At 40.0% G+C, this 24,223-nt stretch overlaps 1 protein-coding gene across 5 annotated transcripts in view; it reads left to right on the top strand.

Moving 5' to 3' along the window:
- DDX59 (DEAD-box helicase 59) overlaps positions 1–23,561 on the top strand; it is a 42,075-nt gene extending 18,514 nt beyond the window's left edge. Inside the window, exons 1-8 of one of the 5 annotated variants that reach the window (XM_070746397.1) lie at positions 13,055–13,333; positions 15,049–15,869; positions 16,900–17,067; positions 19,008–19,097; positions 19,813–20,064; positions 20,876–21,028; positions 21,599–21,727; positions 23,182–23,561. In XM_070746397.1, coding sequence (XP_070602498.1) covers positions 15,060–15,869; positions 16,900–17,067; positions 19,008–19,097; positions 19,813–20,064; positions 20,876–21,028; positions 21,599–21,727; positions 23,182–23,442 — 1,863 coding nt within the window. In that variant the 5' untranslated portion in view covers positions 13,055–13,333; positions 15,049–15,059 and the 3' untranslated portion in view covers positions 23,443–23,561. Of the gene's footprint in view, positions 1–13,054; positions 13,380–13,840; positions 13,922–14,698; positions 14,767–15,048; positions 15,870–16,899; positions 17,068–19,007; positions 19,098–19,812; positions 20,065–20,875; positions 21,029–21,598; positions 21,728–23,181 lie in introns of those variants that run through there. The other 4 variants (XM_070746396.1, XM_070746399.1, XM_070746400.1 and 1 more) reach the window with 4 other exon arrangements.
- The last annotated feature ends 662 nt before the right edge of the window (positions 23,562–24,223 follow it).

Raw genomic sequence — 24,223 nt, 5'->3', positions numbered from 1 at the left:
TTAACGACTACTTCACCTTCAACCGCAACAACACACGAGCACAAAATCGATTTAAACTAAATGTCAACCACTCCAAACTTTGACTGCAAAAAATACGACTTCAGCAACAGAATAATCAACGCCTGGAATGCACTACCTGATTCTGTGGTTTCTACTCCTAATCCCAAAACCTTTAACCTTAGACTATCTACAATTGACCTCTCCCCCTTTCTAAGAGGTCTGTAAGGGGCGTGCATAAGCGCACCACTGTGCCTACCGTCCCTGTCCTATTGTCTTCTTTTGTTACTTTTTATCATTACTTATCTAATGTTTTATTTGTACAAATTATCACCCTATAATTGTTTGACAAAATAAATAAATCACCTTCAGGGTGATTTTTTCGGCTTCATGCTAGGGCGAACAAAGCATGGTTGGCTGTGTTATAACATCTTGATTAGTTGATGGAGTAACACCTTGGACTTCTGGTTTGCCCGTTGTGGTATTTTTCACATTCTGGAGCTTCAGGAAGCTTCTCTGAAGGCTCTGGATTGCGAACAGCAGCATAATGAGCAAACCAGAAATCTGTTTTTCCCAACTTCTGGTTTGCCCGTTTGGCCCTTTTTTCACCATCCCAGGCTTCAGTGAGGCCATTGAGCATGCACGAGAATGGGCAGCGTGGGGAGTGCATACATGGGGAGTAGAACTTTTCACGCTATGTATATTTGGTTTCTCCATTAACTAGAATTGCTAAAGGCATGTTTCCATAATTTTAATATGATACTTTCTGTCACGATCAGATACATATTCATTGGGGGGGGGGGGGGTCTGATTAAGTTTTTTGTTAGCTTTGGATTTGGGACTTTAGGAAAATCCAAGCATTCTGCCACCCTCTCTCTTGTTCTAATAAATTTTGTTACCTTTTTTTCTCTCAACAACAAATCTTTGGCATCTCTGACTTGTAAGAGACATATCATGGAATGTTCTTGACATATTGAAATATAAAAAAATATCAAATGTAATTTACTGTATATGAGATTTTATAATAATAAAAAAATCCTCCTGCAACAACATTCAGCAATGATTTGATTAGTCACACATTTTTTGAATTTGTTTCTGACAATATATTAACTTTTATTTCCAATTTTTTTTTCATGGTGCTATTAACATTAAGGATTTTAAAAACATTTATCTATTTGTCAGCCGTTTTTTAATTAACTGGTTTGACAGGGTTTCATAAATGTGAGATCTGACTTCTATTATTTATTCCCAGTAGACAGGCTACATTTCAGCTATCAGTCCTGGGTTTGAAAATCCTGATGACCAGTAGAGGGAAGGAAAGAGAAATAGAAAACAATTAAATTTTTTGCTGCCAGCCAGGGGTTATCTGGATTTTTTTTAAACCCAAGACTGACAGCCATAATATAATGGACTGTCAATATAACTTTGAGCAACAGGAAAAAGAACGGCAGACAAGACAATGGTCAGGCAAGAGTATCTGAATTCAAATTAAAAAATGTAATTTCAGAAAACATCTTATATTTTACCTTTCCTAGTTCTTTTTAAGCTAAAGAACAGAGGTACATTCAGATATGTAAGATTCTGTTACTGTAACCCTATAATAAAAGGACATATTAGCATTTGTAACTTTGGTTTACTTGTCTGATCTACCTCATAAGCCAAATATCTAGGGTTTCTGTATAAATGTGTTGTTTTATATTGTTCACTTAGTATCCTAGTATGATTTATGTTGATTTATTTAATATCCATGACTATCACAAAGTGTTGTACCTAATGTTTTATGATGTTTACAATAATTATGATAGTAATCTATCATTGTTGTATGTATACTGAGAGCTTATGCACTGGAGACAAATTCCTTGTGTGTCTAATTGCATAAAAGAATTGTAATTCTAATTATGCAAAGTTTTGCAATTGTTTCTATGTTCTGTATGCTTCCTTTTTCAAAATTAGTGATGTTTATCATGATGTTTAAAACTGGGCTAAATAACATTTTCAAAAGTTCTATTTTACCTCCCAACCCACTAAAATATTTTATTTATTTATTTATTTGTTTGTTTTGTCCAATGCACAATAATACACAATGAAGAGATTAGAATTGCCCCCACCCTCCTTGCCTTTCAAAAGCTGCTTAAAACACACCTCTGCCGCCAGGCATGGGGGAACTGAGATACACTTCCCCCTAGGCCTTTACAATTTTATGCATGGTATGTCTGTATGTATGCTTGGTTTTTATATAATGGGTTTTTAACTGTTTTTAGTATTGGATTTTGTTATATAATGTTTTATTGCTGTTGTTAGCCGCCCCGAGTCTGCGGAGAGGGGCGGCATACTAATCCAATAAATAATAATAATAATAATAATAATAATAATAATAATAATGAGTAGAATGTATCAAAGAGAGAATAGAAGAGGAAAATATAGGAGTAAAATATAACTAGAGAGAATAGCAAAAGAGATATAAGGGATAGAAGAGATAGAAGAGAAGATATAGGAGATATAGGAGAGACTATAGGACAGGGGATGGTCGGCACTCTGGTGCACTTATGTACGCCCTTACTGACCTCTTAGGAGCCTGGTGAGGTCAATTGTAGATAGTCTAAAGGTAAAGTTAGGTTAAGGGATGATACTACGGAATCTGTTAGTCCGGTAGCTTCGACAACTCGATTGCAAGAGTCATATATTTACAGACAAGTTTGAAGTGGTTAATATTAAGCTTGAATCTGTTGTGTGCTCTTGTGTTGTTGCAGTTGAAGCTGAAGTAGTTTTGACAGGTAGGACATTGCAGCATATAATCTTGTGGGCAATACTTAGATTGTGTTTGAAGTGTCGTAGTTCTAAGGTTTCAAGATCCAGGATTCTAAGTCTTGATTTGTAGGGTATTCTATTTCGAGTGGAGGAGTTAAGGGCTCTTCTGGTAAAGTATTTTTGGACATTTTTATATTAAAATTTTCAATTCTGATTTTTGCGAAGTCAAACTTGTATTTGCATTTTTGCCTGATTTAGACAAACCCTAAGCATTAGGGAGAAAGAAATAAATCTTAGGAAGTAAAGATGAAGAGAAGTACATAAGGGACACTGTACAGGAACAGGGCTGCAATCTAAGCACAAAGTAGGACAGGGTTTGGGGCATGCTATTGAATATATTTACATTCAAGATTAAGAAAGAATAATTCTTAATCAAAAGACTATGTTAAAATGGGTTTTAATCCTTTTAATTTTTCTTAGTTGGAAAAACAGAAGAGGAATGGGAGTCACAGGCCAAGCCTTTCCCCATACAGTAATACCTCTAGATATGAGCTGCTCCACATGCGAGTATTCCAATTTACGAGCCACAACAGGAGCGAAATTTCTGTTCGACACCCGACCTCAAATTCGGGATATGAGCCGAGCTTCCACTAAGTGGCGCAAGAATCCTTGCTTCTGCTTATCTCGGCGGAGGAAAAACAAAGTCTAAAGGCATTCGTTCGAGATCCGAGTTGATCGACATACGAGCTCGGTTCTGGAACGAATTAAACTCGTATCTAGAGGTACTACTGTATATGTGAATCCTTTATATATTTTCTGTTCATAGAAAGGGACTTCTTGTTCCTTAGGAGACTGATCCAATTCATACAGTTTTCTTGTTTCAAATCACAGCTGAAGAAGCATGCGGATCAGGGGTGGGTTCCACTTACCTTCGCCTCCGATTCTCATTGCAACGCTCGCGTGCTCTCGTTCCCCTCATGCAATTCTGCTTCTGTGCATGCTATAGCTATATAGCATGTAGCTGATTATAGCAGTAGCTATAATCAGCTTGAAACACAGCTGAGGAGCTGATCAGCTTGGAGGAAGGAATAAAGTATAAACCTGGGGGGTGGGCTAGAGGGCCCTATTTTCAAGAAGAAGCAGCAGAGGAAAAAGCTTCCAAACAATAAAAAAAAATCAGACAAAAATTTCCCCCAAAAAGATGGCAGCACCCATGGACCAACACTGACCAAACTGGATCCATGACACCATTATGACATCACCAGGGGGTCTCTACAGGTTGAGATGATCCGATCCAAATTGGGAGGAACTCACACTTGGTCAGCGGTGGGCTACGAGCTGGAATGCTAAATTGCGCTCGCCACCGTGGCTCGTACGTTCTTGCAGGGCCAGTGCAATTTTGCTGCTGCACCTGTGGAGGCAGCAAAATCGCACACGGAGTCGCAGGTGCGCCCGTGTTTTGGTGAGGTTTTTTTGCTTCCACGCATGCTGAAACACGGGCGCACCTGCGGCTCCGTGCACAATTTTGCTGCCCCCACAGGTGCAGCAGCAAAATTGCGCTGGCCCTTGAAGAGCTTACAAGCCACCCTGGCGAGCGCAATTTAGCGTTCCGGTTCGTAGCCCACCGCTGCCACTCGTGCAGATTAATGGAGGAACTTTTAAGCTGTATGAGGCACAAGTGAATGTTATAGGAAATGAGTTCTAATATCTGCTCTACCATAGCTGAGTAAAATAAATTTAATTTAAAATTAAATTTAAATTTTATTAAGCAAGGGAAGAGACTGTAGGACCTTTAAAAAGCTAGGTTCGAGGCAATGCTATTAACGTTAAAGATTTTTTAAAAAATCAGAATGGTAAGAGGCCCTTGCAGCTGTTTAAGAATTTCCATTACCCCATAGAATAAGGCATGATAAAAATACATATTAGCATATGCTAGTTCTTCAAATTTCTATATTCTAAGATTAGACAAAAACCTTCTGAGATTCATTTGATTTTTATAATTCCAATTGATATTGATAATGATATTGTAATCTCTGACATTTAGATAGGCATATTTCCTCATCTTGGGAAAGAGGTCAGGTTTTATTGGCAAGTGGCTGTTATTGTGAGGGGGAAAAACTGTCAATTGACACAGAAGTCAATAAATCACATTGAAGTCAATGGAAATTATTTCTGAGTAAACTTTAATTTAAGATTATATCATACAGATAGATCTATCGATTTAAAGATTCAATCCCTTGCACTAGGTATCAAATGAATAGCAAAAATTATACCCTGTTGGTGACTGTATGAATGCAACCAATTTTTGTATGTGAATCTAGCCAACTTTGATTTATTCACTATGAGGGATACTCTAATCATAGATTAAGCAATGCCTACGTAATTTCCAACATTCTAGGTGATTTCATTTAAGGGCATAACACTGAAAAATATATTCTTCAATTACTGAATGAACAATTATAGCTAAGGGAACATCAAATAAGCAATAAATGTGACAACTAATATAAGCCATCACTGTGTAACATGTAAAGTATTTAAAATTAGAATGTTGCTATATCTATAGTTAGTGTGTTAATTGTTCTTTTCTAGTACTGTACATAGGAAACTTTGCCTATTGGGTTTCTTCATATTAAGTTAGGACCATATGCTTTTTAAAGATAAGAAACTGGAGGATGGAGTAAAGTGTATAGTTTGTTTAGAGCCGCTGCTGTTCAACAACTCAAGATAGAAACATAGTTAAAAAATATAAAGAGTGCAATAGCACCTTTAACTGACTCATTACAAAAAGTGTGGGTTTCCTAGGCAACAGCCAGCCTATTTCTCCACATGCATGAACCACATAAGGTGATAACTAGTTTTCCATTTCAGCAAGAATTATATTTAAACATTTGATTTCTACAGAAAGCAGCTCTAAGTTGAAGAATCCTATATATCGAGAAAGTTATATATTAATATACGGTAATTCTGTCACTTTGTAAGATTCAGCCATTAGATTTTATAGTACCTTCCTTATTATTATTACACATTAGAATTCATAAGCAGAAAAATAATAATGTATGTACAGGTATAGCTTTATTTAGATGGCTCTTGAATGAAGATGGCAGCATGCAAAAGACAGAGGGGACATTCAAGGATTGAATGAGAAGTAGGTTCCAAAGGTGCCTGCCTGTTGGCACTCCAACAATGTGGCTTAGAGAAGCCTGAATATAGGCATCGCTATATATTCTCAGAGATTCTACAACTGTTCTTTAAAGGCTTAAGAGACATCAAGAAAGTGGAATGTTCAGCTCTTAGCACTGAAACTTGAGAACAGGATAGATTGATTTGATACACAATCGTTAAACACAGTGTAAGAGGAATAAATCCTACTCCCATAGCCTTTTTTCTATTTGGGTAATCAAAATGTTGCAAAAGGAAACCAATTCTGCATGTCCCATGAAAACTACATAATCAAACAATCACCAAGAACTAAGGCTTTAAGAGTTGTTAACCTAATCCTACATAGCTTCTGCTCCGATGATCTCATACTACTAACCAGAGCATACAAAACTTTCACCAGAATCCTTGAATAAAGCTCATCTGTCTGGAACCCACACCACATTTCGGACATAAACGCTTTAGAAAATGTCCAGAGATACTTTACTAGAAGAACGACTCCACTCGCAATAGAATACCCTATGCAACCAGACTTACAATCCTAGGTTTAGAAAGCTTAGAACTACGTCGCCTTAAACACGACCTAAGCATAGTCCATAAAATCATCTGCTACAACGTCCTTCCTGTCAATGACTATGTCAGCTTCAACCACAACAACATAGCAGCACACAACAGATACAAACGTAAAGTAAACCACTCCAAACTCGACAGCAGGAAATACGACTTTAGTAATGGAGTAGTTAATGCATGGAGCTTGCTACCTGACTCTATAGTATCATAGAGTTCTCGGAGTTCTCAGAGAGGGGCATACAAATCTAATAAATTATTATGATTATGATTATTATGATTACGATGATTACAATGATTATGATTACGATGATGATGATGATCATCATCATCATCATCATCACCTAACACCCAAAACCTTTCCCTTATTTGTCAGTAAGGGGCGTGCATAAGTCCACCAGCATGCCTACCATCCCTTGTACTAATGTTTCTCTCTTACTAGTATCATGTATATAAACATTGTTATCTCTTTGTATACAACCAATACGTACTTGACTAAACAAACAAACAAACAAACAAATAAATAAGAGTTGGCTATAAAAGGAGGGAAACTTCCAAGAGCTCTGCTGAAGAGCAACTGTTCTCCAGGAAATCATCTTCGCTCTGATAATTGGTAATTGACACTTTAGCCTGCAGGATGAAGTCATAAAGCCCAAGGAGATGTAAAACAGAGGAGGCCTTAGATAACAGATAGATTTAATACGGAATGCATGCCAGCAAGGCAGGTACAGGCTTAGAGAAACATTCAATACACACAGGGTTATATAGCACCCCAAGGCTGAGGCAGGATCCAATCAAATACACAGTAGCTTTCCCGCTTACAAAGTAACTATGGAAAGCGCCCTATCAGAACCTTGGATAGGGACGCCAATCGCACGGCACTAACCGGCCGGCTGTTCCTAAGCAAACACAGCACTCCTAACCCCTTGATTGACACATACATAGTCCTTTAAATATGCCGGTTTGTAGCGTACTCTCTCAGAGCGCCGAGGCATAACCACCGGCTCTGAAACCCTTTCCGAATTTGGTTCCTGTACTTCCTCTTCTGAATCTGGAATTTCCTCACCCCTTAATGAATCAGTGGAGGCGTTTTCCCCTGACATTCTTGCGGGCAGCTGTAACTGACTGTGAGCGGCTCCAGACTGCTCACCCTCTCCTTCCCTTGGGAGGTCGCTCGCCCTGTCAATTCGGATCTGGTCCAAATGCCTCTTCCATATCCTTCCATCCAAAAGTTCGATTTCGAAAGACCGAGGCCCCAGTTCCCTGCTTACTCTTCCCTTTTCCCAAATCCGTCCTCCTGAGTATGATCTAACGAAAACAGTATTTCCTATTTTTACCTGTCTGGCCGTGGTTACTGGCCACTGAACAGTTTGAGAATACCACGGGTGCAGTCTATCTAGAATGATTCGGAGCTTGCGACCCATCAATAGTTCTGCTGGGGTTTTACCCGTGGCCACACACGGGGTGGAATGTTGCGCTAGCAACAAATCTGCTAGCCTTTCCTGCCAAGAACCTTGCGGCATCCTCTTAAGGGCATCTTTTACAGACCTAACTGCCCGTTCCACCTGGCCATTACTGGCCAGATGCCACGGCGAGCTTAATGCATGTCTGATGCCAGCAGATGCTAAGAATGACTCAAACTGCACCGCTGTGAACTGGGGACCATTGTCTGAAACGAGTAGGTCGGGGAACCCATGCGTACCAAATAAAGTCAGTAGGGCGTCTATGATCGCCTGAGCGCAGGTAGATCTCAGCTGGACAACCTCCACCCATTTCGAATGGGCATCCACGACTATTAGGAAGGTCTGTCCCATAAAGGGACCAGCTAAATCAATGTGTATGCGAGCCCAAGGTCCAGCTGGCGGCTCCCATACCAGCGGCTCTGCCCGAGGAGGGAAAGGACGACTTTCCTGGCACGCTGCGCATCCCGCCACCCTTAGCTCTACCGCCTTATCCAACCCAGGCCACCAAACATAGTCCCGAGCTAAGCTCTTCATGCGCACTATGCCAGGGTGACCTCTGTGCAATAATGCCAACACCTGGCTGCGCAAGGTTTCTGGAATTACCACCCTGCTTCCTCGCAGCACCACCCCCTTCTCTACAGAGAACTCTGATTGGCATCTGAAGAATGGGACAAAAATGTCTGCGGGGGCTGCAGCTGGCCATCCTCTTAACACCCATTGCCTTACTTGGGACAGAATGGCATCTCGACCAGTTACTCCAGCTACCTCGGTTGCGGAAATAGGAATAGTACTCTCAGACAGAGCAAACACAGAGCACGCCGGAGCAGGGTCGACAAGAACATCTGGCAGCGGACATCTGCTCAGGGCATCAGCGTGTGCTATGTGGCGTCCAGGCTTATAGGTTAACGTATAATTGTAGTTTGCTAGAAAGACGATCCAGCGTGACATCCTGGGTGAAAGGACTACCGGACTTTGACGGCTGCCTGACAAAAGCCCCAGCAATGGTTGGTGGTCTGTGACCAATTCGAAATGCCGCCCATATAAATAATCGTGGAACCACTTGACCCCAGCAATGAGTGCCAGCGCCTCCTTGTCGATATGTCCATAATTTCTCTCTGCCGAAGCCAACGTGTGAGAGAAAAATGCCAGAGGGGCTTCGGCTCCATTGGGCAGTCTGTGACTGAGGACAGCGCCCACCCCGTGCTGTGAAGCGTCACAAGTCAAAATTAAAGGTAAACCTGGTGAGTATTGGGCCAGTACATTGTTGGACAAAAGTATTGCCTTGACCCCATTGAATGCCAATTCCTCCCTGCCTCCCCAGTGCCAGTTTGAGTGCTTGTCCAAAAGACGGTGCAAAGGTTCGGCCACCGACGCCTTATGCGGAATAAAAACCGCGTAAAAATTTAAGAGTCCCAAAAAGGCTTGCAGCTCAGCCTTGGAACGTGGCCTGGGGGCATCCCTAATCGCCCGTGTCTTTTCAGGGGTGGGGTGAATTCCCTCTCCATCCACAATAAAACCCAGGAATTCCACCCTCGGGACACCGAAGACACACTTCTTTTCTTTTAGTTTAAGCCCCGCGTCCCTAAACTTGGACAAAACCTTTCTTACTCGTGCCATCAACTCGTCTGTGGAACTCCCCGACACCAGGACGTCATCAAAATATGGCACCGTTCCTTCGAGCCCATATAGCAGCCTTTCCATCAGGCCCTGGAACAGTCCTGGGGCAATGGAGACCCCAAATTGTAAACGGTGACACTTGAATACCCCCCGGTGGGTGATGATTGACTGCGCTTCTGCAGCTAGGGGGTCCACGGGAAGCTGCTGATAAGCCTGAGACAGGTCAAGCTTCGCAAACACCCGACCCTTTCCCAAGGTGTGCAGCAGCTGTTGCACCACTGGCAGCGGATATGAGTGATGTGCCAACGCTTTGTTAATGGAACATTTATAGTCCCCACACAGCCTGATTCCCCCATCCCCCTTGAAAGCAATGACCACCGGGGTTTCCCATTTTGCCTGATCCACCGGTTCTAGCACCCCCTGGGCAATCAGCCTGTCCAGCTCCTCATCCACTTTCGGCCGAAGGGGAATGGGCACCCGGCGGGCTTTTAAACGAACCGCCGGTTCTTGTGGGTTTAAACCAAATGAAATCGGAGTTCCCGTATAACAGCCCAACTGACCATCAAATACTGTTGGAAATTCCCGTGCCAGAACCTCAAACCTTCCCATATCACTGACAGCATTTACCCCAGTTACAGAGAGTCCCAAAGCCTTGAACCAGTCCAATCCTAAAAGGTTAGAGAATGGCCCATTAATTACAATCAGAGGCAATCTGCCCACAAAAGTTTTGAAACGGACTGGGAAACGACCCTCCCCCAAAATAGGAATTGGTGTCCCTTGATAGTCTTTCAGTTGCACAGCACATGGAGACAGGCGACCTCTGCTGATAGCTGGGAGACAGCGCTTCAGCGTTGCCCACGAAACTAAGGAGTGGGCAGATCCAGTGTCCACTTGCATTGGGCACCTCGAAGTTCCCAACTGGACCTCCAACGAGATCTTCTCCGCTGAATTAGACATCTCCTTCACAAAAGTGGTAGCCAAACGTGGCCGGCTATAGATAGTGTTGCAATCCTCACGCCGGTTCGAAGGGAATTTCTTCTGCCATCGGGGGGTGAAACTTTGGGGCTCCCGTTGCTCACGGCCCGCAGCTGTGGAAACTCTGTGAGAACGGCAGACCCTGGAAAGGTGCCCTTTGGCACCACAATGCCAACACACGGCATCACGGGAAGGGCAGGAGGACCTCAGATGATTAGCCCCACAACCCTGACAAGGTGACTGGGGTGGCCGGGGACGTGTAGAAGGAGCATCATGGTTCCTATTCACTGCCAATTTGCACACCTCCTCCTCCTCTGCTTCATGAGCGCCTTCCTCTTCAGGAAGAACGGTGGCCTTTTCTGTAGACACAGCACTCTTTCGGGTGACATTCACGGTGCTGTCCATGGCTGCCAGCGACTGCGTTGACAGCTCAAATGCACGAGCCTCCGCTAGCGCCGCTTGAAATGTCAGATCCCTAATGGCCAGGAGACGCCGCTTAAGACGGCCATCTCTCACCCCAATTACAAGCCTGTCCAGGAGGTAGTCATTCAGGTCAGCGAATTCGCAATACAATGCCGCTCGGTGAAGGGCGGCCACATAGTCGTTTATAGACTCCCCCTCGGTTTGGTTCCGCTGGTAGAATTTATAGCGCCGTGCACACCGTGAGGGAGCCGGGGCATAATGGTCCTGCAAGGTTTTTAAAAAGTCCTCCCAAGACACGTCATGGATAGAAGTAGGGGCAAACAATGCTCGGGCAGTTTCAAACATCTCAGGGCCACAAAACCCCAAGAAATATGATCTTTTCCTGTCTCCGGAAATTTCCGTGTACCCGTTGGAGATTAAGAAGCAATCGAAACGGGCGACATAAGACTCCCATGTCTCCCCTTGGGGATTGAAAGGGGCGAAAGTAAGCTGCACTGACATTTTCACTTACGTACAGAGTCCAAGCATAGAAATCTTCAAAGAAATGGCTAGAATCCTCCTCGCCAGTAAAACAGAGGAGGCCTTAGATAACAGATAGATTTAATACGGAATGCATGCCAGCAAGGCAGGTACAGGCTTAGAGAAACATTCAATACACACAGGGTTATATAGCACCCCAAGGCTGAGGCAGGATCCAATCAAATACACAGTAGCTTTCCCGCTTACAAAGTAACTATGGAAAGCGCCCTATCAGAACCTTGGATAGGGACGCCAATCGCACGGCACTAACCGGCCGGCTGTTCCTAAGCAAACACAGCAAGATGACTAGCCTTTCTTATCCTCCCATTAAAGGACACCTGCTCTTCCACCTTTGTGACCTACACTCAGACCACACAAATGTCTGTAGGACAAACCAATCACTAAAGCTATCTGTCATTCTTTGCCATAGATCCTTGGATATGGATTGCCTGTTATAGAAGCTCCAATAAGGGCTTCAGCCCTGTTGAGCAGCTTAATAGCTGTTTGCTTTCCAAAATCAGGGGTTGGAAGGAGACTTGACCGTGTTTAGAATAGACTTTGAAGTACAGTAGATGTATCTCCTTGAAATCAACAGGACTAAATCTAATAGATCTCACTGATTTTTGTGGCACAACTTTGAATCCAGCCCATTGACTGGAAGTCCTGCAGATTTTAAAACCAAATTAGTCAGACTGTCCCATTTAGACCATTGCAATATATACTTTGCGTTGTTTTGTTTGAGAAAGAAAAAATATTTGACATTTATTACTTCTCCCACTGTTTGCAGTCTCTGTCTTCCACATATCTCTGTCCCTTTGCCTCATTTAGTGAGTGGTGCTCATTTTGTTTTCCCCAGCAAAGAGGCCAGGCTCTATAAATAGGTGAGAAATGGAAGTGGACATGGAATATGGGGGTCAAATTAAATTGCACGCAAACCTATCCAAGCTAGAGGAGCAATCTGTTTGTCTGCATCAGTGACAGAAGAGGGTCTCCAATTTGTGCCGGGACATGGACTAGAAAAGATTTATTTCATTTGTCCAATTCACAATAATAATAGAGGATATATACGAGTAGAATGTATCAAAGAGAGTATAGAAGATAAATATAGGAGTAAAATATAACTAGAGAGAATAGCAGAAAATATAAGAGATAAAAGAGATACAAGAGATATAATGGATAGAAGAGATAGTAGAGAAGATATAGGAGAGACTATAGGACAGGGGACGGTAGGCACTCTGGTGCACTTACGCCCCTTCCAATTCTTGCCATTCTATTATTTGGGAGAACAAAGGAGCCATTGAGCGTCCTTAGGAGACTGCAAAAAACTAAATGTCACGTTGTGGTGTGGAACGATGTGTGTGATGAGCAATAAAATGAATCGCTCATTAAAGGGGTGCTCGGAGCCGACAAGCCCTTTATAGTCCGTCTCCCCCTTTGTTAGGAATACTGTATTACACATAGGTTGCAATACACCAAGCGGCCACTAGAGGGAGAGAGTAAACTTTGATTTGCTGCTGCCCTCCAGCGGTCTTTCCATTTCGTGCAGCACCAGCCGCTTCGAAAAAGCAGGGAATTCGCAGACTTTTTGCAGAGAACAAAGCATGCCTTTGTTTCTATCAGGGACTTCGAAGGAAACCTTGCCTGCATGTTCGCATGTTTATGCAGACGTTGTCTGCTACGCCCCGGCGGTTGCTCATGACGCAGCCCTCGTTTCCAAGAGGAACCGGAAATGAAGGCAGCGAAAGACCAGCCTCCTTTTCCTACCTCAGAGAATCCGAGGCGCCGTGACGAACGGCTAGAACGGCAGTCTAAGTGTTGTGGGAGCGTCGAGATCACCGTCTGCTGCACGCTGGAGGACGGACTTTGTGGTAGGATGATTAAGGAAGCCTGAATCGCTTTCCACGGGGAAACCGGGTGCGTCGGTCGCTGCTGTTGCAATCCCCCCCCCAAACCCCCTTTCTTACATGCTGCCTTTTGCATCGGACCGCCGCTTTTAGCCTTTTGGATCGCTTTGTATATCTCTCTGTGGTCATGTGCTAGAGAAGTGTTTCCCAACCTTGGCAACTTGAAGATATCTGGACTTCAACTCCCAGAATTCCCCAGCTAGCATTCGCATTCGCTGGTTGGGGAATTCTGGAAGTTGAAGTCCAAATATCTTCAAGTTGGGAAACGCTGCTCTAGTTACATGTGACACTCTAATTACACATTACGTTTTTTATTAAGACACGGACCTGCGGTGCACAGAATATGGTTTTAGGGCTTCTGCTTATTTTTTATTCTTTTTAGAATCCCCCCCCCCCACCTCTCAGTTTAAGCCATTTCTTGTCAACACATATAATTTCATTTTATATTTAGGTTTATCCTGGCTCTGATAAAGGGACCTTAGATTGGATTATAATAAGAATGAAAATAAGGCCTACCCTGTTTTAATTCAGAACAACATATATTGCATATGTGTAAGGTGCCTTTTGTCTTTTTCCTCAGCTGTGTTATTTATAAATACTGTAAATCAAAACTTAGATTGATAACTGATAAAGTTGATTAATTGATGAAGTAGTTGGTCTTATTTAGAAGTCATTTTGGTCTTTATGATTTTAATGCTAGTTATTTCCTCATTTGTCATGAAATCATTTTAACAGGAATTATAAGGGAGATATTAACTGCTATTCATAATCTGTTTAAAAAACAACTGTTATCAAATAACATTAGTAAAGGAGAAAGTGAAAGGTGCAGACAACCCTTCCCATCATTTCTCTATCTGAAAACAACAACTAGTTTTAACAAAGATCATGGTTCATTTATTTTCTATTGGTTAGAGGGGACACAAGACTGGGAAAGATCAGCCTGTGTGAACATTTGGGATTTCTGTTTTTAAATTTCATAGAAAGAAATAGTGACAAAATAGTGACAAAATAGTGAAGATGTGCTGATTTAGTCATTCAACTTGTAAATCCTATTTCAGAAGCTCAGTGGGGATAAGACCGACATTAAGATAATATATAATTCAGGACAACTTTTTAATGCATGTCATATGGGGAGTGGAGGAAATACCAGAATGAGGCCTGGTAACTCCATAATAAACAAGCAACCAAAAAGAGAAAATCAATCTAAAACTATGCTCATTATTTCCATTATCAGAAAAATATTTATGGATGGATTTTTTTTTAAAACCCATCTCTTACAAAGCAGGTTGATATCACATGACAGTGTGATGATTTTTGCCTTTGCAGAGCTGGGTTGGTGTGGCCTGTGTGTGACACATCTGGCCCACAGGTTGCCAGTTTGACACTTGTTTTATAAGGTAATGGGTTTTACTTGCAAGATCACCTCACTACTATGCTACTTTTCTAAGTGTTATTTAAATGCTGTAAAACGATCCATACATTCCAGGTTTTAAATAACACTTCCACATGATAAAACTAATAGACTCTAACCACAGCTTATATAATTCGAAATAAATTTGCTCCTGTATAAATGGAGAATAATCTATTATTTGAGCTTCTTGTTATCCTTGCTGAATCATATGGAAATGTTAATGTGCCAGAAGATTGCCAATTCTAATGATTGTATATTTTCATGATAGGTTGTTGAAGAATGTTTGTTCCCAGATCTCTCAAAGTCAAGAGGAATGCTGTTGATGAGGAGTGTTGTGTTGCAAAAAAATCAAAATCTTCCCACAATGAATCTACACCAGAAAAGCCTACAGAACTTGGAGATTCCAGGCCTGACATCATAAATGCAGCAACTGTTGAGACTGATTCATTGAAATCAATAGAAGGACACAGTTCACCACAGATATTTTTAGATTCAACTCCGCCCCTTACTGAATCAAAGTCAGAAAACAATGAGGACTCTTGTGATGCAGAAGAACCCATAAAATCTTTCAGTAAAACTCAGCGCTGGCCACAATCTGGGGAACCTGTATGCGTGATCTGTGGTCGGTATGGGGAGTACATCTGTGACAAGACTGACGAAGACGTATGTAGTTTGGAATGTAAAGCCAAGCACCTTCTACAATTCAAAGAGGTGGAGGAAAGTTCAAAGCCTACTAAGAGCGAACAAGCCATCTCTCAGCCCACCTTCCCCGGTGCTGCTTATGCATATGAAGAGAATGAATTCCTGTTAAGCCTTGAGGATGAGCAGATCGAAAGTTTAAAACAGCAGCTGGGCATAACTGTTGAAGGGCAAGGAGTTGCGAGACCCATTGTTGAGTTTGAACATTGTGGATTCCCAGACATTCTCAGCAGCAATTTAAAAAAAGCAGGCTATGAAGTCCCAACTCCTGTCCAGATGCAGATGATTCCAGTTGGGTTACAGGGCAGGGATATTGTGGCAACTGCTGATACCGGCTCGGGGAAAACTGCCGCTTTTCTACTTCCTGTTATAATTAAAGCTTTAGAAGAGGTAATATTTGTTCACGAAAGCATAAGCAAATCTTCCTTCCCATTTTTAAATGACTCCTTTCCTTCCACTTCCTCTCATTTGTGCACTTAAGGCAGAATATTTGTGTATACAGCTCCAGTAGGTCATGCATGGTATAACCAGTGGTGGGCCCCAGCCTAAACGGTGGGGTATGTGGTTCCGGTGGAGGACATGTAGCCTAGCTCCGGTGGCGAAGCGCGGAAGCTGAACCTCACGTGAACACAATTTCTGAGTTCTTTTCGCTTCTGTACAGAAGCGAAAAATACCTGGAAAGTGTGTTGGCGCGCATGTGCAGGTGAGAGAGGGAGAGAAGTGGGGGCGCACTCCCGGCCTAGCCCGCTCCTGAGTATAACTATTGATATCACTAAATGTAATAATGTAACTATGGATGTAATGATGGTGTTGAGTTGGTTTGATATAAATTAATTCAGTGTTTTTCAACCAGTGTGCCGCGGCACACTAGTGTGCCGCGAGACATGGTCAGGTGTGCCGCGAAGCTCAGAGAGAAAGAAAGAGAGAAAGCAAGAGAGAGAGAGAAAGAAAGCAAGAGAGAGAAAGAGAACAAGAGAGAGAAAGAAAGCAAGTGAGAGAGAAAGAGAACAAGAGAAAGAGAGAGAAAAAGAGAGAGAGCAAGAGAGACAAAGAAAGCAAGAGAGGGAGGGGAGAGAGAGAGAAAGACATAGAGGGAGGTAGGGAGGGAGAGAGGAAGGAAGAGAAAGAGGGATGGAGAGAGAGAAAGAAAAATGAAGGGAGGGAAAGAGGGAGGGAGAAAGAAATAGAGCGAAGGGGAGGAAGAGAGAGAGAATTTTTTTGTCCAAACTTTTTTTAGGCCCCCCCCCGCCCGCTCAATGTGCCCCAGGGTTTCGTAAATGTAAAAAATGTGCCGCGGCTCAAAAAAGGTTGAAAATCGCTGAATTAATTAACCCTTCTCACATTTTATTTTTCTGAAATTTTTAATCAAAGGAAAAATCAGTAACCTATTATTTGTTTTTATTTTTTTGTGCTTTTTAAGACTGACACTTTGTCTGCTCTTATTCTGACACCAACAAGAGAATTAGCAATACAGATAGAGAAGCAGGCTAAAGAGCTCATGGTTGGTCTGCCGAACATGAGAACTGTTCTTCTGGTTGGAGGATTGCCTTTACCGCCTCAGCTTCATCGCCTGAAGCAAAATGTTAAGGTAAATCATGTTACGCTATATCCTTAAGGTCTGAATGAGCATTTGATGCAGTTTATGTACAGAATGGCATAAAAGTCAGAGAACCTGATTGAAATGGTGTCTCTATTTTACTGGCAAATTCCAGAGTGGTAGATAATTATTTCCAAAGCTGGACCATAAATGAAAAAGAAAACAAACTTTCCCCCTCTCTCATTCATTCATTCATTCATTCATTCATTCATTCATTCATTCATTCATCAAATCAATTAAAACTTTGTTATAACACCCAAACTTCATAAAACAAGCAGTGATATTAGAAAAGTTATAGTAAAGCAAGAGACAGTCCATGATTCATTGCTTCCATCTTTATAAAGACAAAACCTTTTAGCACAGGGAATTTTATGGTATTTGACCTCTAATATTGCTGACAGTAATGTAGTTCCTTGTAGGACTCACAGCTGTGGTTTGAAGAGTCTTGCACAGCACCATCTTGTACATTAATTGTACCCATTTGCTGGATCTGGAGATTTTCTTCAAAGCTGTTCATATTTTAATAGACAAATGTTCTCATAGTCCAACTCATTAATTTTCTGATGTAATTTTGTATAAAATACATCTTGATTATCATTTGGAATGTATATTGCAATCAACAGTCTTTTGATTGTCCATGATTATTTCTACCACTAATATTCTACCATCTTCATCAGTATATATATATTCTATTTTCTTCTGTGTATACAAGACCACTCCTCTTTCACTTTGATCTCTTAATGTTGCATAAAGTTCTCCCAGACATTTATTTTCTAAAACACAAAGCAAGGATCTTGGATTAGATGTTTTCTCCATTTCCAGCCCCCTGAGCTTGTCCATAAAGATACATTGATTACCAGTAATACTATTGAAGGCTTCAGAGAGATTAAGGAGAACCAGAATCTATGTACCATTTCCACCTAGGTTTACTATAGGTCAGTAATAAATATGACCGATGCTGGGCCCTTTTAACTGCAGCATGACCACCCTTCTTAACAACCGTCCCTTAAAATGAAAATGAAGACAGACCAGAACTTAATAAACAGACCAACCTAATAAACATATATCATCTACTAAGCACAATTTGGTCGGCAAATTCTATTATTTAAGGAGGTTTCTTCAACCAGGCAAGATCACATTTTCTCTTAAAATTATTCACATACCAAGAAGGGAATGGATCTCAAATACTGATAGATAAGGAGGTCCAAGCAATCTGTCTTTTTTCTCTAGTAATAGGATCAAACTTTTCCCAGATAACCCTGGGCCAACATCAGTCCATGTTTCGATTACTATCCACCTCCAAATTTAAGTAATTTTATGTTCCATGTCAGTGTTCCCTCTAATTTTTTGGGGGGGTGGGCGGAAAAGTATAGTGTCTGAGCGGCAGTCCCTTTGGGACTGGGCGGCACAGAAATAATAAATAAACAAATAAACAAATAAACAAACAAATAAAAAACCCACCCTGTTTTGCCCCAGAGAATTTCAAAATAAAATACTGTACTGTGTGTCTATAACAGTGAGCTCATAATAGGGCAACTCTATCAATATCAAAATGCCACTTAAATAGTTGAGCTAGTTTCAAACTAGATTTTGATTTTCTTTCTCTCTTCCTTACTCCCATTCTTTTTCTTTCTCTTTTCCTTCCTCTCTTTTTTCTATCTGTTTCTCTCTCTTCCTCTCTCTCTCCTTCCCTCTCACTCTTTCCCTCTCGGCTTCTGGGCAGGTTTGGAAAACTCTGAGTTGATGATGATTTTTAAGTGAGCGATTGCTCACTGCTCAGCTTAGAGGGAACTATGTTCCATGTGCTGTAAAAAATCCTATTTTTCAAATTTAAACTTTCCCCTCCACATTGGATATTTGATTGTTGGAATTTGTAATAAGCAATGTATTTATTTATATTCTGTTATTTGTGTTTCCTGCCTTTATTTTAGGTAATCATAGCAACACCTGGAAGGCTCCGAGAAATTCTAAAGCAATCCTCTATTCAACTTCATAATATTAAAATTGCTGTTGTTGATGAGGTAAATGTATATTATTTTTCAAAAAAATGTGTGGATAGTCACCAGTGTAATGACTCTTCTATTTTGAGGAGGGAGGTTAAATTCTATGTGGTGACTAAGCACCGTAAACCACTATGGGAAAATATTACAGTTTTGATAATGTAGTTTATGCATGATTAGATTTTTAGTATGTTTGGGTTAACTTAGCTTGACATGTAATTCAGTAGTATCTCAAGACATTTTCATCTGTCAACTTTTGAAGATATGTTCCAACAGTTATAAATTACAACTGAAGATCTTCTTAGCAAAGAAACAGCTGCATATGTAAAAGGGCTTATTTCACCTACTTGGATGTGCATTGAAATAGACCAAATTTCAAACAACATCCTAACATTGTTGAAAGAACATTGTTGTAAGAAGCAGTGCGCAGAAAAGAGACATAATTCGAGATACTGGGAAATATGTATTTCCTAGCTAGGTTGTCTTTATTACTCAAAGAAGCACTACTGTAATATATGTTTTCCACTACAACCACTATCTAAAAGACTGCACTTTTCTTTCTCTATGGGCATTGACATTCCAAAACGTCAGCTAGCATGTTTATTGCTGGGAGTTGAACTTCTCACAATACTGAAGTCCTTAAGTTTGGGAAGTTGCTAATAAATGTAAAACAATGTTTTCATTCATCTTCAACAAAAGGAAAACACTAGTTAATCAATTTCTTTGTTTAAAATAGGTTGATACCATGCTAAAGATGGGCTTTCAGCAGCAGGTGTTGGAAATTTTGGAAAATATTCCCAATGATCATCAAACCCTCTTGGTGTCAGCCACAATGCCTTTAAGCATTGAACAGCTGGCAAGCCGACTTCTGCAGAATCCAGTGAAAATAACAGTCGGAGAAAAGAATCTGCCCTGTTCCAATATTCGTCAGATTATTTTGTGGATAGAAGAGCCTTCCAAAAAGAAAAAGCTTTTTGAAATATTAAATGTTAGTACCCCCATGGAAAGACAAATCTTTGTTTCTTTTCCATAGATATTTTGGGGAAAATGTAGTAGAACCATTGCTGTAATCAATTCTGTTCCTGGAAATGTAGCCATTAAACCCATAATTTTCTCTTGGGCAATTTCTCTACTGAAATATTGATAGTATCAATCTTGCTGGTTACGTAGACTTGCATATTACTGCATGCATTTATGTATATGTATATATGTGTGTTTATATGGGGATGTGGGCCAAAAGGTAAATCAGCGATTTTACTGCTTATTTCTTTAAAACATAACAAGGTGTGTATGATCCTGTGATTGTGGAAGCTATTTAAAATTAAGTAACTGCTAATATTCAAAAAATTATAGCCATTCTCCAGGGCATTTTAACTATGAAATAGAAATCATGCTATGCTATACTGTACATAGTTTTCGTTAAGAGAGTTAAAATAATTTGTATTGTGGCATGTTTCCTTCATGAGAAACTAAAACACATAACATTTGGGCTGTGAGAATTTAAACAGCTCTTTTGATTTGGTCCAAATATTTAATCCTCATGGTGTTAAAAGCATTTTAGAAAACAATAGTAATTAAAATAATTATTTGATATTTGCATTCTTTTTTACTATTCGAAACATATTTGAAACATTATTATTTGAGGCTTAGTAATCCTGGAAAATAGTTGTATTCTTCCTTTGCTTTATTTACCACCACTAAATCTCACATTATTCCTTTTATCTTTTTTTTTTTTTGGTACATAAATTAATCTTTTTATAACTCATGCTCAGTAGTCTCCCTGTCCCCCTCTTTTTTAGGATAAGAAACTCTTTAAGCCTCCTGTACTGGTATTTGTGGAATGTAAGTTGGGTGCTGATCTTCTGAGTAATGCTGTTCATAAAATCACTGGTTTAGAAACAACATCGATGCATGCTGAGAAATCACAGTCAGAAAGAACTTCAATTTTACAGGTTTGTAAACATCTACGGCCTATCTAAAAACTAGCTAAATCTATGGTTAAAGAACTAAACCAGGGTTTTCCAAAGTGTGATTTAAGTATCTGAGGTTCTGTGAAGTCAAATATTTCAAAATTTCTCAGTTTTAATTTCTAATATAGTAAATATCGATATGGTAGCTCTAACTCTTCTAAACCAAAGCACTTTGGGGGTCTCAATCTTGAGTCCAAAATATTTGAAAACTGTTCCTTGAGATGCTATTAGATAAAGAGTTTGAGATTGTCCCCTTGGTGAGTTTCCTTTTAGATGAAAATTATTTTTCATATCATAAAATATATATGAAGATTCATTGTGTTGGCTAAAGTAGCTATGGAATCAGGTTTGGGAATTTAAGTTCACAGGAAATGTCTCACAGGTAAAATGTTTTCAACTTTATAAAATTACATAGACAATTCTTTTTCCTTATTGCTCAACTATTATTTTTGTTTTCTTTGAAATGTATTCAGAATTTTTGCTGATACCTTTGTAATTTTGAAAGGTATATTTCTATTGATGAAAATAATGATTGCATTTCCCTTGTGCTAGGGATTACTACAAGGGAAATATGAAGTTGTAGTAAGCACTGGAGTCCTTGGGCGTGGACTTGACCTTGTCAATATTAAGCTGGTGGTGAATTTTGACATGCCATCTAGCATGGATGAATATGTGCACCAGGTAAATACACTTTCTGATTTAAAAGGTGTAGTGTGATAATCGAATCTTTCAACAAAAAGTAATCCTTATTGCTCAAAAGTCCTACAAGTGCTTGATGATACAAAATGGACTGTGGAGGAAGGACTTTTGAAATTAGAAGTTCACTCCTGAGTACATTACACATTTAAAGAGTGCCTAAAGAGCTATGTTCTGTATCACACTATGGGTATAAACAATGAATTGTAATTGTCCAAGCATATTTTGAAGAAATAGGTAAGAGAACTAACATTCATTTCAGTGTCTATGGAGATTCTCAATCATCCAGGTCAGTGGGTTCCAAAGGTGCTTTTCAAAAGGCAATTGGATTTAGTTTTTTTCTTGAAAATATTTTGCAAAAGTGGAATGTTTTCAAGGAAAAAAACCCTAAGAAAGTCTAGTTGTTTTTTGAAAACCACTTTTGGGTACATTCATTTAAATAACTTCCTTACTAAAACTAATTAAAATGCAGTGAGCAACATTGTTTTGTACATTACTCTAACATATCCTGGCAAAAAAACCTCTTGAAGTTGCTTACGTGATCATGAAACTTGAAACATGTGATTTGTTAGTTGCTTATCGTTATTTGCTACACTGTTTTTGTTTTTTAAATTTTGCTGGTCATTATCCAAATAAATATTATACTGTATTGTACCTTTCTCCATGACTGAAACTTTAGTCAATTTAATCATTCTTAATTAGTTGTTGTTAGTTGCAAAGTCATGTCCGACCCATCACGGCCCCATAGACAACATTCCTCCAGGTGCTTCTGTTCTCTACCATCCTCTGCAGTCCATTTAATCTCATGCCTACTGCTTCACTGACTCCATCCAGCCACTCATTCTCTGTCATTCCCTTCTTCTTTTGCCCTCAATCCTTCCCAGCATTAGGCTCTTTTCCAGTGAGTCCTTCCTTCTTGTTGGGTGGCCAAAATATTCGTAATTAGTTATATATTGTACAGGGAGTCCTTGACTTACGACCATTTGTTTAATTATTGTTTGAAGTAACGACAGCTTCAGAAAAGTTACTTATGTCTGCCTTTGAAGTTACCACTATCACACTGCCTCCCCTGTCACATGATGGCAATTCAGATGCTTGGGAACTGGCATGCATTTAAGACATCTTGTCATGTGATTGCAATTTGCATGCTTACTTAGCTCTCAACAAGCAAAGTCACTTGAGGAAACCAGGTTTAATTAACAGTCAAGTGATTCATTTAACAACTGAATGATTCAGTTAATGGTGCAGTGATTTTCTTGAACTTTTATGATAAAAATGGTTGTAATATTCAAGTCCAGCAGTGTGATGACTTGCTTAATGCCACGCCAACGTACGATGGAAATGCTGATTAGAATTGTGGCTGTAAGACGATGTCTGTCTATATAGTCATCTATAACATTTATCATTGATTTTAAGTGCCATTGCTTTTCCTTTTTTAGGTTGGAAGAACAGGTCGGCTGGGTCACAGAGGAACTGCAATTACGTTTATTAATAATAACAGCAAAAGACTTTTCTGGGATGTGGTAAAGCGAGTTAAACCAACTGGCACCATCCTCCCACCTCAGTTATTAAATTCTCCATATTTACATGACCAAAAGCGGAAAGAACAGCTGAGAAACAAAGAACATCGGAATCTTGTAACGGGGGATAATCTTATGGACATTATTAGACAACATGATAAAAGTACTTCTCAAAAATAACAAGCTATATTTTAAAATATAATTTGTTTATGTTAACTTGTTTTATATGCAAAATTTTAATCCATTTCTATGGATGTGCTTCAATAAAAACATAAGTTTGTAGCCCCATTAATTCAAAATGCGAAAGGTAAGCAAGGTATTATTTTTTCATCAGACTGATGCTTAATTTTGGTGAGAGCTGATAGTTTATACATCTCCATGCTTATGGGATATCAAGAGTGCTATTTTAGCAAGAGATTAATTTTGTTAACTGGAGATGATGACTTATCCTTGGTCATTTTAAACAGTATTTCATTAAGGGCTTAGACCTCAGGTTAAATGGCAAAATACATACTGGTATGTATTTTCAATGGCTGGGTTTAGTGCAATACATGTAGAGAATTGGGAAATCTCATTCACTGTTACCAATATTACAGTATCCCACATATACATTTATTTAGTAGCAACTAATCCTGCCAAATATGAGGATAAAGGTGCTATTTGAACAGTCATGATCTAATTTAAGATGTGCCTGATGAACTGAAATGCTTTGTGCAAAATAAGCAGCTGATTCTGAATTTGTTTCTTGAAGTGGGGAACAGGGCTTGGAAAAACAAAAGAGGGTAAGAAGCAAAGAGTAACTGAAGTATGGATTAAAATAAAGGCTCTTAAACTTAAACTTATTTAAGGTATACATTTAAGTTCAAATTCAAAACATGTTGAGACAAGCAACTGGTCAAATATTATTTATTAATATTTGATAGCAAGGATTAAGGGACAGGCCAATTGTAGGGGGGGAGAT

This window comes from Erythrolamprus reginae, chromosome 3 (assembly GCF_031021105.1).
Source record: "Erythrolamprus reginae isolate rEryReg1 chromosome 3, rEryReg1.hap1, whole genome shotgun sequence".
In the NCBI taxonomy this organism is placed as follows: Eukaryota; Metazoa; Chordata; class Lepidosauria; order Squamata; family Dipsadidae; genus Erythrolamprus; species Erythrolamprus reginae.
This window is presented reverse-complemented; position numbering and strand designations above follow the sequence as displayed.